Here is a 13,783-nt window from a genome sequence, read left to right on the forward strand (position 1 = left end):
AATGACTTATAAATCGGCTGAGTGCCTACAACCAGACATAATGCCCCAAGCAAGTACTTACCTCATAATTGCCATGCCCCTTGCCTCCTTTCTTGCCAGAGAGGCTCATGGCGTCACGAGCCCAGTTGTCTACTAGCTTGTGCAGGTCATCCGTAAAGGTCCCTTTTCGACTTGAGGCAGGAGGCTGAGACTGAGGTGCCTGGCTGTTCACTGTACCCGCAACAGTGTTTGTACTGCTGGTCCCTAGAAGAGCAAAGCAATGGCTGTCATTTAAACCTGACTGTATGATAGTTCCTGAAGGTCATCAAAACTATAGCTACAATGGAAAAATAGGAGAAAGCAAGAGTTTAAAAAGCCATGCACATGAATTCTACAATTCAGTACCAGGACATAATGAAGAGGAAGGGATTTAGGGCTCAGCTAGCAGTTTCACTCCTATTAGGTTAATCATGTAATTGTGTGTTATTTTCCAGATCAGTGGGTGGTCTGCAACGTTGCCATTTTCCACTGGGGAATGAACTAGCTTTTGGTATCAATGACAGGTCCATGATTAATAGGTTCCTCTACATTGTCAACAAGCACCTATTATATCAAGTTAATGCTACTGCCAACTCTGCCCACTCACTCAGCACGGACAGCTGCTCTGCTCTGCAGATGGAAACTAAGAAGCCCCAGGGACTCGTTATTGGAACGAGACATTTTATTACTGGCAGGTACTTCCATCTGAACCTGCTGGCTTACTGTCCAAGCACAACAGTGCCAAAGGGAAGCGACAAACAATCACCTGGTGCTTCCAACTCAGATGGCAGCTTCCAGGAGAACCTGCACATTTGGGTTTCACACCACACAGAACTTTATACAGCTCTGCAAAGAGAAATGCAAGGAACGGTTTCAATTTAGAATATGGCACCTGGTAGGATCAAAATCTAAGAATGAAGGGAAATCTCAAGTATCCAAGTTTCTGCTCTGATGGCCATTCTATAGCAAATCTGTAGTGAAATGGTGTGAAAAAGTTGTTTTACTTGTCCAAAATGGTTATTACAGTGGTACCTCGGATTACATACTCTTCAGGTTACAGACTCCGCTAGCCCAGAAATAATGGAAACAAAATAGAAAATTCTTTCCAGTAGCACCTTCGAGACCAACTGAGTTTGTTCTTGGTATGAGCTTTCGTGTGCATGCACACTTCTTCAGATACCAGAAATAATGCTTCAGGTTAAGAACTTTGCTTCAGGATAAGAACAGAAATCGTGCTCTGGCGGCGCAGCGGGAGGTCCCATTAGCTCAAGTGGTGCTCCAGGTTAAGAACAGTTTCAGGTTAAGAACGGACCTCCAGAACAAATTAAGTACTTAACCAGAGGTACCACTGTATTCAGGAAGCAGCAACCTAAATGCAAGAGTTTAAGAGTGTTGAGAACCCTACATGTGCTATGAAACAAGCACCATGACCACTGAGATAGGACACTGTTCTCCAATGTATAGAAGCCAATGAGCCTATTGCATTGCTCAAGACCAGGCTTCCTCAAAATCGGCCCTCCAGATGTTTTTGGCCTACAACTCCCATGATCCCTAGCTAGCAGGACCAGTGGTCAGGGATGATGGGAATTGTAATCTCAAAACATCTGGAGGGCCGAGTTTGAGGAAGCCTGCTCAAGACTGTACAAGAAGTGCATCTGGGAAAGCCTGAAGTACAATTCAAGTCCACTGAAAAGGCCTTCCTATTTCAACACAAGAAAGGAATGAAGGTACAACGATGCAAAACAGCTTAGGAAACACTAATTAGACCAGTAGAAGGTAGCACATTAATTCCACCAAACTTGCTCCTGGGACTGTGAGAATAATGGAATCAAAGCTTTAAAGGAAGTCAAAGAGGGAACCAAGAGTTCCCACTGCACAAGACTCAAATCTAAAAACTCTGATAATCCATTCCCACTGCTCAAGAACTTGCTGTCAGAAGCAAAGTCATAGGTACTGGCAACTTAACTGGACCCATGATTCTTTGGGATAAAACTGGCCTCCCTGAATCCAAGCCAGATTAGACAAGAATTCAAAACATTGTAATTAGTTAGAGCAACTGAGCAAGGTGCCACTGCATTGTGAAATACAAACAAGCAGATAAAACTAGCCAAGGTGGTGAAAGACGCAGCAGCCCCCCCCCTCAAAAAAAAACCCTGTACTAGATAAGATGGGAGTGGTGCTCATGCAGAGAAGAGGAGGGAGGAAGAATCCTCTGCCCAGGTGAGAGGAAGGAAAGCAGAGTTAATAGTAATAAGATTGTAACTGTCTAACATGCAAAGGAAACTATACTTGTAAAGCAACAAGATTCAGCCATGTAGTGTGAGAGAAACTGGAACACAAAAACACATCTAAGTAAAAAAAAAAAAAAGAGCAGCCTGAAAAATAGTACAGGGAACAGGCAATAGAGATTTTTAAAGAGTGGTGGTGGTGGTGGTAAGAATCTTGATACATGGTACCAGTAAAAATATCAGTGCATTCTTCTGACAACAATTTCATGCAGGGACTAGCACATATCCATCAGCCCCTTCCTGATGGCCAGAAAACACAGCTCTTGTTGGTACGTGTAGTACCCAGACACTGCCCTGCTTGCATCTCTAAGCTAAATAGTAAATGGGGGTGGGGAGAGAGTTTCAATCCAAAAGTGATAGATCGGGTCTGTTAATGCTTGGCTTTTTACTTTACAAGCTGTTGAAAATGCACCAGATTGTCTCAGGAACCCTCTAAAACAAAAATATAAGAGGGTATGTCATATTAAATGTGAGCTGTATTGAAAATACTCTTGTGTCTGGTTTATTATGAAGCCAGTTCTCGAGACACTTCATCTACTGAACCAGCCATCAAGAAGAGTCTGACGAGCACTTAGGTCAGTGATCATGGGAAAAAACCTCCCTCCAATCTTGCTCAGTCACAGCAAACGTTACAGAAACTTATTTCGGCTCTTCATACAACTGAACAAATGCAGAGGCTTTGTCTGGCCCTGTGGGTCACATCACTGCACACACCGCTGCCCCTTCCCCACCTTAATGCTGCCAATTTGCTTCACTCCCATTTACTGACTTCATCGAAGATGTCACTTTCTCCTGTTGCAGGTACTCTCTAAGGACATCTGGGTCCTTGCCCTTCCTCTTAGTAAGATATGGAAGCTCCTTTTGAAATTGGATCGGCGCTTAGGGCAAACCCCTTCCGCTATGATCACTGCACACAAAGCCCATGAACAAGGGAGATTTTGCCTTCTGACCCAAAATGCTGCAAATTATTTGTGCTAATGTACACTTTGGCATCATTACTCGTCAGCAAGGAGGACACAGGTGACTGATAGTCAAAACATGACATTCCAGCAAGGAACCGCCGTCGTGAGGTGGCCAGGCCTGTTGCAGTGTTAGTGCAGAAACAAGTTAGAAAGGGACACAGAGACAGATGCTGTGCTCAAGACAGATTCAGGGAGGTTAAGCTTCAGAGATCAGAGGAAAACTTAAACACAGCAGCTTGGCAGTCAGAGTTCAGAAGTAACCAAAATGCAATAATTACTACAGAGCTGGTTGCAAGGGCAGACTTTTTTCACCATCTTCCCTGAAGCACAAAGAGAAAGCATTTTGTTAGGGAGAAACAGTGAGAAACATTTAGTGTCAAGCAAACAGCACAAATAGCCTGGTTATAAAGAGGGGAGAATACAACAGGACACTGTCCTTTGGTGACACTGCTTTTGATTATTTCAGGACTTTTCTAGCAAGACACACAGTGGCAACTGGAGGAGCTGCATCAATATTCACATTTAGTTTATGCACCTGTATTTCTCACATGTATTAAGATTGTGGCCTAATCATTTCATCCAATATTAAGTAGGTTTTGGTGAGTTAGACTGAGTGAGTCCCAGACAACAGTTCAGGTACTCTTATTGATTGGAGGAAACAAAGCTTCAGTCCAGTTTGAACTGAAAGTCAAACAAATCCTGAACTGAACACTGGACTAAATCTTTAATTTATGCCCAGCTGATCAGATTTCTCCTTCTGACTGAAAAAGGAATGGCATAAAAACTTCCCACAATTTTGAGAGTGCATTATAATGGCTCGATTCTGACATTCTCCAATTCCCTACTGGAACATCAGTGCCACCAGAGGTAGGGACATACATGTTGAATCTCTTCCAATTTTTCTCCAGCTATCAAGAAACCCACCCTTTAATTGTGCCCAGTCTTCTAACTTCTAACAGAAACCTTTTCCCACCATCCCAGAATCTGTGATAGGAGGTCGGGTCAAAATCCAGTAAAACAAGAAACCTGTAAACAAACTGAGCATCAAGCTAAGCCGTGCTTCTACAAGTGCTGCCTTGTTTTACAGGACAGCTGCAATAAACTGAGGGATGCAGCTGAGGGTACTGCACATATGCCATTACTTCCAGAGACCAAAGTAGCATTTTCTGTCTCCCCATCATGGATCTTAGTTCACAAAGGTACCTCCCATTCAACAGCCACATTAAAACTAGAGCAAGTGTGCAGCAAGATTAGCCAAATCCTTGCTATTTATTAATTATCCACCACAATAACAAAGGATGACTACTCCTTGATCTCTTATTAATCTTTTATTGCAATTCAGTGTTTTCTGGGAGAAGCTAGTTCTTAGTCCTTGCTTTATCACTATTTTTTTGCAGATCCTTTCAGATCTGCCTTATACTGTCCACATTAAGATTTCCAGTTCAGAAGCCTGAGATGGGGAGAAGCGCTGCATGTTGTTCTGTGAGTTTTTAGGATGGGGGCTGGCCAGCCACCCTATAGATCCATATGGATTGAAAGGCAGGATATAAATACTTTAAATAAGAATAAATATGCATGACTTAAAGAGTACTCCAGTTGCCCTAAGCAACTAAAAACCAAGTACAATGAGGCTAAAGCAGTGCTGGAAGTTCTAATCCTACAAAGGTAGTTTCTTTTTAACTTCTCTGAAGTCAAATATTATCATCTTATGATTTTCATTGTAGCTGTCCTTGTGCAAGGCTGTCTTGGAATCTGCTGCTCGGCTCATTAGGTACAGGCACAGAAAAATCCCTGGCGTGGCTGAGCTGCTGCTCAGTGTACATGGACAGATGCTCTTCAAAAATAGGATCCAAAGATCCTGCTTGTTTTTTTTAAGTTAGGAAAAAATATTCTATCTACCCAGGAAAAAAATATTCTATCTACAGCATAAGCACACAATTCAATAGACACATGTTGTTGGCATCTGTCTGTCTTGAGAGACAATGGAGTGTGCCTCCAGGGGTGAAGTCAAACTGCTGGAGAATCACAGCACAACCGACCCATCCATTTCCACCTATTTCCATGGCCCTGTCTAGTTCAGTAGAGGTTGGAGACAGACCCAATCAAATGTATGCAGAACAGCTATTTTTAGAGCTCAATTCCTATGGCTATAATTTTAATCTGTTTATTAGGTCTATATTATCTGTTAAGTGCCTTATAGTGCCTTAAATGTCATTAATTTCAGAAGTGTAATACACAGCTCCAGCAAAGCAGGCTGAACATGTTTTTATACTCCGCAAGGACAGTGTGCCAAGCAACACATGAGATGCTGCACAAGAAATATTTATGCTGGAAGCATCTTAATCTCAATTATTAAGGGATTACATTTCCCTTCCAAAGCACAGGAAGAGAGAAGGAATACTGTACCCTTTCTCAAACATTGGCCCTTCCTATTCAAGAATACATTCCCACAAGTCACTCTTCTAACTAAAACTGATGAAGCATGAAGTAGGTTTTGCATGTCTAAACCTGAATAAGGCACCCATATGCTAAGCTGATCATATATCTATGCAACTCATGAGCTAATACAAATAATCCCTTCCCAATGTCTTATTTTAGTCAAGGGACGGGGACCTTAAACATTTTCCTCTGCTAAGAAATGAGCTGGTGGGGTGAGGTGGCAAAAAAGCTAGCAATTCCCCACAACAGGAGTAACAACAAGGTACCGTACAATGCCCATAGCTCCAAAAGTAGATACTAGTCACACTGCTATCTGGACTGTTGTCTTGATTTCAAGTCCTTTGGTGGAAAAGCAGCAGACATCTGTCATGGATGCTTTAGCTGAGATTCCTGCATTGCAAGGGTTTGAGCTAGATGACCCTTGGGAACATTTCCAACTCTACGATTCCTCGATTTTATGAAGTGTTCCATGAGCACCAATTCAACAGTAGACACAGCCCTCAACCCTGAATTGCTGCTATGCACGTTGAAGCAATGTGACAGTCACTGCCACATACACATTCAGCCCAAACAAACAAATAAACGGCTGGCTATGCCTCTTCAGAGTTATGCAAACTGGCCCAGGTCTGCAGCAGAGCCCCAATTGAACCACTAGGAAAGGTTCCATCATGGCCTTCCCTGCAGTTACTACAGGGAAGTCTATAAACTGAGGAAATGAGTTTGCTACCCAAAGCATCATTAAAACTTGAAACACATAAACCACTATCATTGTAGCCTTTTGGCTGAGCAGCACAATATTTTTTTTAAGACAGCTTTCCGGAGGATATACTTAAGAGCAACTCAGCCAAGCCCTGGGGTTGGAGAGACACAAGAAGGCAGATGTGAATGGACGGCATGTGACAACAGATCCAAGTAGCAGAAAACAAAAAGACGAGGAAGGAGTAAAGGTGTTACACACAAAGAGCCAAGCAGGGCGTACTCAGAAATCGGGTCCTCCTGCCACCAGGCTTGAATGTCACCCGCTCAGATGCACAGTTAAACTTCACACACCCTGTGATAAAACAAAAATAAAAGAGGGGAAGAACAAGGAGAAGAGAAGAGAGACAGAACACAACTACAAGATGTTAGAAAACTCTTTAAGCTGGTGGTGAAATGCACTAGCAAGACACGAGAGAAAAGAACCTCTCCGGTACAGCAGCATTTGCAAGACACAAGGAGCCAGGACTCTTCTGTCCCCCACCCCTACTCCCAAAATCATGTTTGTTTCTTCAACTGGAACTCCAATAAGTTAATCCAGCAGAACAGGGTTGCATGCCACAAGTGATGTAAAACAGCCAATGCACACATTGATATAATACATTGCACAACTTGAAAGACACATGAGGTACAGGTTAGTAGGGCTCATATGGTTAAAAAGGAATGAGCAGAAGCTCCCTTCTCATTAGGAAGGTGACTTCGAAGAAGCAGTAGCCTATTCTATTCTTGTATTGATTTACCCACCTCCTTGTCTTGAAGCAACATACTGCCACTCCACCCACACCATTAATGTGTGTGTCAGAAATGAGAATGTTATGCATGCAAACTGCAAATTCAAATATGGTCTCTTGGGGACCTTGATAAACTTCTAATTTGTGCAAGTAAAGTTGACAAGCTCCCAATTTATCCAGGGAGAATATATTGCACTATCTGCCTCAAGCTTTTCACCTCCATCACATCATCTGTGGAAGGTGCAAAAACATACAGGGCAACCTTCACTGTCATACCCTTAATTTTACTTGCTGGAGTGTCCCAGGCCTCACAGCTTCATCCTACGAAGGAGATAATCTGAAATGTAGCAGGATATTTAATCCCCACCTCAGCCCCCAGTCACGTTTCTCTCCATGCTAATCTACAATATTTACCTTGGCATGGCGCAGAAATGGCACCATCACTAGTAAAGGCAGAGTAGAGGTTCTCACTAGAAGGAGATGGTTTCAGAGGCTGTAACAGATGGTTCTGTCCTGTCTCTTGGACAGTGCCAGGAGGGTGGAGGGTCTGCTGTTGGGGCAAGACCGAAGGTGCACTCTGAGCAGACAGATTGCCTAGGGAGAGAGGGAAGCAAATCAGGACACTGGCAACATGATGGGTACTTAAGTTTTCCCATTCCAAATGCACAGTGTTCATATTTCACTTCTTAAGGATGACCTCTGCTGGCACATAAAAGGAAACTCTAGATCAGGGGTAGGGAATTGGATCCAGCTGGGGGGCCTAGTTGTGGGTTACCTCAACTCCAGTGGCCCACTTTTACTGGTGGGTGCCTGCTTTCTGCAGAGACCAGCTGTGCTAGCAGGAAACATGGTAGCAAATACAATCCAGTGGGCTTGAAGTTGCAGCAACTTCAACCCTGCTTTTTGCAGGGATAAGCTGCACTACACTACAACAGAGACAATTCCTGCAGAAAAAGGGCTTTTAACTACCAGATACCAGCCAATAGAACTTCCCATGCAGGGAACAACTGTGCAGCCCAACCCCAGTAGGCTTGCTCTTCCTGCCAATCAGCTCTTCGGCCATGACAGCAAATCTCCCTTGCCAATACACAACTGGGAATGCACTTTAAGGCTCTACCTGCCCCTCACCTGACATCACATCTGATTATGTTGTGTGTGCGGTAGGTCGGCATGGCATGGAGGGAAATGGCCTTGTAGGCCAAACTGGGAGTTATGCAAGGCCTACCCCTGCTTTAGATATTAAACTAGGCTGAAACCAACAACAGCTAATGGGAGAAATGAACACAGGCCAAAAAATGAAAAGCTTTCACAGGACTGCTACACTGCTGGTTGTGGCTAACAATGGAAAGAATACTCCGTCAACAAGGGCAATACACACAAATTAAGACTCAGCATCCACCTGTTTCTACTGGGTATGCTAATGGAGGACTAATTAGTTATATTTACATTCCACATCTTAAAAGTAAAATCTACAAGGCAGTAAACAATAAACACCTTAACTGCATGTCTTCACTGCACATACCCCACAGAAATATGCTGCAGGAAGCCTTGCTTTGCCCAATACAATCCCTCAGCACTTCTTGAGTTTTCATCTAAAGTCTAAAACGCACAGTGAAAAGGCTATGTGCAACTTTGGTGCTTATGTTTTGCGTAACACTTGAGTGGTGTTGCAGATAAAGACAGCTGAACATGAGCTGAGGAGACCTGGGTTTCTGGGGGTGGGGAACCTCTGACCTGCAGGCATATCTTGACCCAACAGGGCCCCCAATTTGTCCAGCCAGGCTATTTCTTCAAAATCACACCCACCTGCCAATCAGCTGTTGCCACACTGATGGGCAGGGAGGCACCAGATGACTGTTGGGGGCATGGGGTTGCCTTCTGTGTTAGCTGCACAAACCATTTCTCCACAGGGAACTGCAGAAGAATTTAACTTTCTGCTCATCAGCTGATGGAGAGGGGAGTTAAATCCTGCTGAGAACCCTGCAGAGAACAGAATTGGAAGTCTCCACTCATCCGCTGAGGAGTGGAGACTTCAATCCTGCTGCATGCTGCTTCAAAGCACAGTGCAGGGCTGTTGGAAAGCCCTTTTACAAAGAGCCTCAAGCTGCTACTTAAACCTCCAGTTTTCCCAGGTTTAAAAAGCAGCACTGGGCTGTTTGCAAAACACTTTCCAATAGCCTTGCAGTGTGCTTTGAAGGGCTTCAAAGTGCAATGTCACATGGCATCATAGTGACATCAGGTGATTGAGAGGTAGGCACTCCGCACACCTGCCAAATTTGGCTCACCAGGTGTGGGGAAATAAGGATTTGGCTGGCCAAGCACAAAAATATCCCCACCCCTGGTTCAAGTTGCCAGTGAGACATAAAGCTCACTATGAAACAGAAAGCCAGCCACCTACTTTCAGCTTAATCTACATTACAAAAGGAAGAGAGAGGCAGCAATCATGTGCACTACTCTGAGCTCCTTGAAGGAAGTGGGATAAAGATCAGTGGCAGTTGGAAGGAGAATTTGCAGCAGGAGATTTCATGGTAGCCAGTCGAGCCCATATTAAGCAGTGCATATTAAACAAAAAGTCACAAGACACTACACAAAGCCAACATCAGAGCCGTCTTAAGGGAATCTGCCGCCCTGGCGCAGCTATCCCTCCGGCGCCCCCGCCATGCCGCCTCTCCGCCGCCTCCCTCCCGCGCTTGCCGCCCCTTGGGAGGGGGGTGGGCGAGCGGGGGGGTGAGGGGCGTGGCGCTGGAGCGGCGCGGGGCTCTGCGCGCCCTTCCAGCGCTTCCGGGATGGGAGGCGAGGGCGGCCGGCTCGCGCTCCGCGCGCAGCTGGACGGCGCGGCGCTGCTGGGCAGCTCGCGCTGCATCGGGGGGCGGCCGGCTGCGCGCGGGGGCGGGCGGCCGGCTGCGCGCGGGGGCGGGCGGCCGGCCGCCCTCGCCTCCCAGAGCCCCAGCTGGAGTGCTGGAAGGTCGCGCAAAGCCCCGCGCCGCTCCAGCTGGGGCTCTGGGAGGCGAGGGCGGGTGGCTTACAGCCGGCGCGCGAGTGCCCGCCTGCCCGTGGGGGCGGGGGCGGGTTGGGGAGGAGGAGCCCGGTATGCCGGCGGGCTCGCGGGGGCGCCCCTGGGGCGCCCAGCGCCCTGGCGCACCGCGCCACTGGCTTCTATGGATGAGACGGCTCTGGCCAACATACCCAACTCATGGCCATTTCTAAAGTGTCTTACCCAAAATTTGAGGGCTCTTGTTACCCTGGGAGCTGCTGCGGCTGGATCTGCTGCCTTTTCCTTTAGTGGGTCTTCTTCGCCTGCCTGACAGAGGAGCAGCAGGAGGGATGATTACTGCTGGAGGTACTTTGCCCAGTTTCGTGTAAAGCAGTTCAATCTCCATCTTTTGGCGACTTTGAAGCTCTTGGATCTCTTTAAGGTGCCTAAATGAATAGGAAAGGAAATACAGGTCACTTTTCATACCACTAAATCATCCCAATAATGGATGGACAAGAAGTGAACCCAGATTAGAAGCTATTTATCTAGGCATTATCCTATACCACTAGGGCTGCACACAGTATGACAGTGGATTACCACCCTCTCAGAGGAGTGCTCCAAACAGCATGCCACAGTGCAGGGCAGTTCAGGGCAGGCTAGGGAAGGGGGAGAAGCAAATAGTTTCGGGAGGAAAATATTCCACCCCAGCATTTCCCTGTTGTGTTAAGGATTTTATAGCTATATAAAGGAGGCGGGGAGGAAAGGAAAGTGGGCAAAGTGGACATTTACTGTAAAACACATGGGCCATCGGTAGTTAAATTCTCTTCCCCTGCCCTTCATTTTCTCCCACTGCCACTGCCTACTCCTAGAGTTAACTGATACTGGATGAAACTGGTTCCTTTGGATCAGAAATGGGGAACCTTGGACTACCATGTGTTTCAAGAACATTAAGGTTTGGCCTATATATAATCAATTGTGTTGATTTATTTTCTTGTGCTTCATTATGTTTTAATCACTGCAACCTGCCCTGAGTCTGGTTTTTTTAAAAAGAAATAAATAGATAATACACTAAGCTCATCAGCCCAAGTCATCATGGCCAGTTGACAGGGATGATAGGAACTGGAGTACAAGAACATCTGGAAGGTCACAAGATCCCCACCCCTGGCTTCAGATCCATTTTTCTCTCTTGGTTCAACTGCCCAAAGTATCCTGGAAGCCCAGAGGTTCTTTCCAGGCAGTTTTGGAACTGTTTCTCTAATTATTTTATGAACGCCAAGGCCTGGTGCCTCTCCCAACACAGCATCGCCCGGGATTCATCACTCCAGTCTCCCGTCACGCTGATGTGGTCCATATCCAGGGACATGAGCACATGACAAGCAGAGTTCAAAACAGAAGCTCAGCCTTAAGGAGTAACATCTACTTCCGGTCGAGCGCCGGCCATCACGGACGGAGCTCCCTTCGGCTGAAGGGGACTCAATGCTTCAAAGGCGAGGGGGAAACGCTACAGCGCAGCGACCCCCTGTAGAAGCCCCAAATTGAGCGTTTTGGGGACGTGGGTACTGGCGGACACCAGAAGTGGGCTCTACCCTCCCCGGTAAGCTCATGTTTTGAGCTTCAGGAGAGAGGGGTGAGCCGCGGTGTATCGGTAACAGAGCTTCCTTTGAGGCATGAAGCTGCGGGACTGTGAGGCTTGAGCGCTTGATTCTTCCAAAGACTCTGAAAAAGCCATCGCTCTCAAAGTGAGTATTAATTTGAACTGATTTGCTGAAATTGGCTACAAGGTAAAGGGACTAAAAAAGGAAGTCAGTCCCTAACCACTGATGAAAGAGGAGGGCAAAGAAAGTATCCCGAATCCATAGACAATTGCTTTTTAAAACTTCAAAACTTCTAAGGAGTAACAGTGAATTCCCCCCCCCCCCGGAACAGGGGAGGGGGGAGTGGAATTTTTGTGTCGAAATTCCCTGTATTAGTTGGATTATTAGACTGAATAAAGCTACACCTGAATCTGGGAATAGATCGCCTGATCGGAAGGTGAGGTTTAAGGATGACTTGGTTGGAATGCAATGTGTATTTGGAAAGTTACTGAAGACTCCACCATTTCCTGTTTTTCAAACCCTGCGGTGTCCTTGAAGCTGAAAGGATGGGAGACACAACAATGACAGCTTTCCAGCAGATGGTGTTAACAAAGTGCAGAGCTCTTCAGCAGATGATGACAGCAAAGTTTGTCCAAATTGGAACTGCTCTTGCAAACAACACGCAAAAGGCTATGAATTTACTTGATGAAGTTAAGAACACCATTGAACAGAATACTCAAAAGGTTGTAAAACTGCGTAAAATTATTAAAGGAGAGGAGGGCTACAAGGATGAAGAAGAAACAGCAGAGCAAGAAGGACTTTTTAAGCGCGAGAGGCTTGGAGTCCAGAAAGAAGAAAGATTAGAGAGCTCTTGGAGTGAGAGATCAAGAGTTCAAGAAAAACAACAAGAAAAACAGGGTACAAAGTAACAGGGTACAAAGAGAAAAAACTTTATGGTTATGACAGACCAGTAGCCCAAGAAGAAGAAAAGAGATACAACCTTGAGAAGAAGAATTCACAAATACAAACGCCAAATCCAGAATTGGGCACGCTAAAAACAACAAAAGACACAGGAGCTGGAAAGAGAGGACTTTGGGGGGGGGGGAGATCAGCGGGGGATGGGAAGAAGAAAGGGAATGGTTAGAATGGTCAGGAAAGGTGTGGGGTGAAGAAAGATTATTTAAAGGAAAATAAGATAATTTGGTGTTGAAAAAGGATTGTTTTATAGGACTTACCGACCAGATTGAGCGATTTGTGTACCAGAGAAGGAGACAGTGAACTCGGAATAAATATTAGATTGATGATTTAAATGTGTTTTTATAGATAATAAGATATATGGATAGCCTTAGAAGGGAAAAGGAGGTAGTAGGGAAGGTATTGTTAGATTAGTGATATGTATTTAGAATTATTGGAGTAAAAATTAAAATACTATCTTCTGTATGAAAATGGGTTGGAAAATAATTTAGATTGATAGAAGATAGGGGGTGAGTAATTCTTTTATTTTTAAGATGGAAAAAAAATATGAAATAGAAATTGTCAAAGTCGTTTTATAATGAAAATCAGAAAGGGGGAGGCTTTGGGGAAGTCCACCTAAGATAAATATGAAAATAAGGAGTTGAAAATGTACAATTATATGTTTTGTTGAGTTATTGTTTGTTTTAAGATGTTCTTTTGTATTGTTTGTATTGTATTGTATTGTATTGTATGTTTATTTTTCTTTTTTCTTTCTTGTTTTCTCTTTTTCTTTCTTTTGTGTCTGAAAATCCTAATAAATTCTTTTTTTAAAAAAAGAGGAGTAACATCTAAGCCTAATTTATTGCAAATTAAATCAAACATAACAGAACAAAGAAAACATGGCTCCTCTCTGTCTTTCTTCCTCGGAAAGAGAGCTGCAAAAGCTATATAGAGCGGAAACAGCGTATCTCAATTTCCTCTCACAAGACTCCAACAATCAGTGCTGGAATGTAAACAGACATGTGACATGTAACAATCCCACACACACATCTGCAGCTCGGGAGGAATGAAATTCTCAACACTGAAT

General features: G+C 44.8%; 1 protein-coding gene across 19 annotated transcripts in view; it reads right to left on the minus strand.

Moving 5' to 3' along the window:
- The window catches only part of WNK1 (WNK lysine deficient protein kinase 1), a 107,435-nt gene that overhangs the window by 2,911 nt on the left and 90,741 nt on the right, over positions 1–13,783 (minus strand). For 9 of the 19 annotated variants that reach the window (XM_033162819.1, XM_033162811.1, XM_033162813.1 and 6 more), the window contains 5 exons: positions 10,412–10,614; positions 7,609–7,788; positions 6,666–6,758; positions 3,547–3,588; positions 62–243 (listed from right to left, as the gene is read on the minus strand). In XM_033162819.1, the coding sequence (XP_033018710.1) occupies positions 62–243; positions 3,547–3,588; positions 6,666–6,758; positions 7,609–7,788; positions 10,412–10,614 (700 nt within the window). Of the gene's footprint in view, positions 1–61; positions 244–3,546; positions 3,589–6,665; positions 6,759–7,473; positions 7,516–7,608; positions 7,789–10,411; positions 10,615–13,783 lie in introns of those variants that run through there. The other 10 variants (XM_033162827.1, XM_033162825.1, XM_033162815.1 and 7 more) reach the window with 6 other exon arrangements.

The sequence above is a fragment of the Lacerta agilis genome, chromosome 10 (genome assembly GCF_009819535.1).
Source record: "Lacerta agilis isolate rLacAgi1 chromosome 10, rLacAgi1.pri, whole genome shotgun sequence".
NCBI classification, from domain to species: Eukaryota; Metazoa; Chordata; class Lepidosauria; order Squamata; family Lacertidae; genus Lacerta; species Lacerta agilis.